The sequence below is a fragment of the Orycteropus afer genome, unplaced genomic scaffold (assembly GCF_000298275.1).
Source record: "Orycteropus afer afer isolate SDZICR_OR568_19922 unplaced genomic scaffold, OryAfe1.0 scaffold00072, whole genome shotgun sequence".
Taxonomy (NCBI): domain Eukaryota; kingdom Metazoa; phylum Chordata; class Mammalia; order Tubulidentata; family Orycteropodidae; genus Orycteropus; species Orycteropus afer.
Genome location: NW_006921659.1, coordinates 3274807 through 3276978, shown reverse-complemented (window position 1 = coordinate 3276978; position 2172 = coordinate 3274807). Strand labels below are relative to the sequence as shown.

General features: G+C 38.3%; 1 protein-coding gene across 1 annotated transcript in view; it reads right to left on the bottom strand.

Moving 5' to 3' along the window:
- The window catches only part of AK9 (adenylate kinase 9), a 178447-nt gene that overhangs the window by 79111 nt on the left and 97164 nt on the right, over nt 1–2172 (bottom strand). The window contains exon 18 of the mRNA XM_007940858.2: nt 608–769. Coding sequence (XP_007939049.1) covers nt 608–769 — 162 coding nt within the window. The remainder of the gene's footprint in view (nt 1–607; nt 770–2172) is intronic.

Below are 2172 nucleotides of genomic sequence, written 5' to 3'. Positions count from 1 at the left end.
TGTTTCATTTTTCTGCAAATGGATCTCCAGTTTTGCCAGCACCATTTATTAAACAAACATTCTCTTCCCCACTTAATGGATTTGGGGCCTTTGTCAAAGGAGTTATATGCTCTTATATTTTCATTTAAAATTGGCATTGCACAACATAAAAATTAACAGTAAAATTCATGCTAACAATTCAAAATTTTTTCTTTTTTTTTTACAATGACATTTGATAGCAAAGAAAAAACACCAAGACAAGTTGAGAGAGTAACCATGGAAGAAAGGAAAAAGCTTTATATTACAGTAGGTTTAATGGTACTTTTTTCCGACTTTTGGGACAAGGTACCTTACGTTTTCATGGTCTCTGAAAATTATGTAGCTGGCCCTGGTTCTGAGTATCAGCACTCAGCAGAGCAAACTCAGCTTTCTCACTACACTTCACACCATGTGATCTGGACTAAATGGCCACTCACTGAGGGGGGCTCATCTCTCCATTTTTTTAGCCTGCTTCCACTTTATCAACATATATATGTATGTATATACATACACATTTATATATGTATACACACAAACATGGTAATGGACATAAGTAGAATTAAGGACATGGTCCTCAAAAAGGTCTAACCTAATTCAGGTTCTGTGTCAGGAACTTCTAACACCTCAGATTCTTCAGCTAACAATGATGCCCTGGACTCTTCAGATACCTCAGGTGCTTCAAACCCTTCAGGAGTGTCAGACCCCTCATTATCAATCTCTTCTTCAGCCTCTGGTTCAGCATCTTCAGTTACTAGAAAAAAAATTAGAAGAGAAAAAAGTTATTATTCAGTTAGGTCAACAAATATTTACTGGGTGCAAGGAACTCTGATGAGTGTTGAAGCCAAAACAAAGAGTAGGGAATGCTCCTTCTTCTCCTGGAGCATGTGGTTTAAAAAGGGAGATACATTTTTTAAAAATGACATTAAAATGTAGTGGTAGATGACTTGCAGTAAGATGGAGGAATAGGCAGACATGCAACACAGACCCTCTTAAACAAAGAAAAGAAAAATCAATTGACAGAGATACAGAAGATAATCCTGGAGACCTGAGCTTTGAAAGGAACTATGCAGAAGTGGATTACGCACCAATTAGTAGAAAAACCTGAATGAAAACAGTGAGTACAGAGATGGTCGGAGCTGCGGACTGTCAGCTACTCTGATGAGACCAACGGCCTGAATATTCCCAAGTGGTGTTGGGACCTGAGAATTGACCTAGGGATCAACCTGGTCAACAAAGGGCTACAGGGATGACTGTGCTGGTGGCCTATGATTAGGAAGGGAAACAGCTGAGCTGTTGACTTTCCGCTATCTGGAGGGTGCAGCCATTTTGATTGTTTACACGTGGCAGCCATTTTGGATATTTAAAGTGACCGAGGGTACAGCCATCTTGAATGTTTACAAGCAGTGGCCATTTTGGATATTTAAAGTGACCGAGGGTGCAGCCATTTTGAACATGATAAGCAGTGGCCATTTTGCATATTTAAAGTGACTGAGGGTGCAACAATTTTTAATGTTTATAAGTGGCGGCCATTTTAGATATTTAAAGTGACCAAGGGTGCAGCCATTTTGAATCTTTACAAGTGGAAACCATTTTGGATTTCAAAGTGATAGCATTCTCATTCGGATTCCAAGGACATAAGAATAGGCTCTGTTTGCCAAACTTGGCAGGGACATACAAGAGGCTGACAACAGGAAGGAGAAGGTGTTAAGTGTATAAGTGCTGTCAACTAGTGAATAGAGAAGCACAGTACCCTGCTTGCATAGATAACATACAAACAAAACAAGGAAAATGAAAATAGTGGGGAAGTCACTCCAACATACAATCACCAATTAAATATAAACACAAAAATGTCACAATGCCTTGGAGACAACAGAACATCACAGTCCACAAAAAGAAGCAAGATAAAACGAGAAACAAGGGACCAGGATAAAGACCCAAAACACATCCCTGAGGAATATGCAGCATTGGAACTCCCTGATAAGGAATTCAAAAGAATTATATTTAGGTATCTTCAATGAATTGAGAGACAGATCAAGGAAAACATAGAGAAAACCCTAGAACAATTTCAAAAGACAATACAAGAACAAAATGACAAAATAAATGAAAAATTAGAAATGATACAAAATCTACACAGAGAAATCCAGAAGATTAATA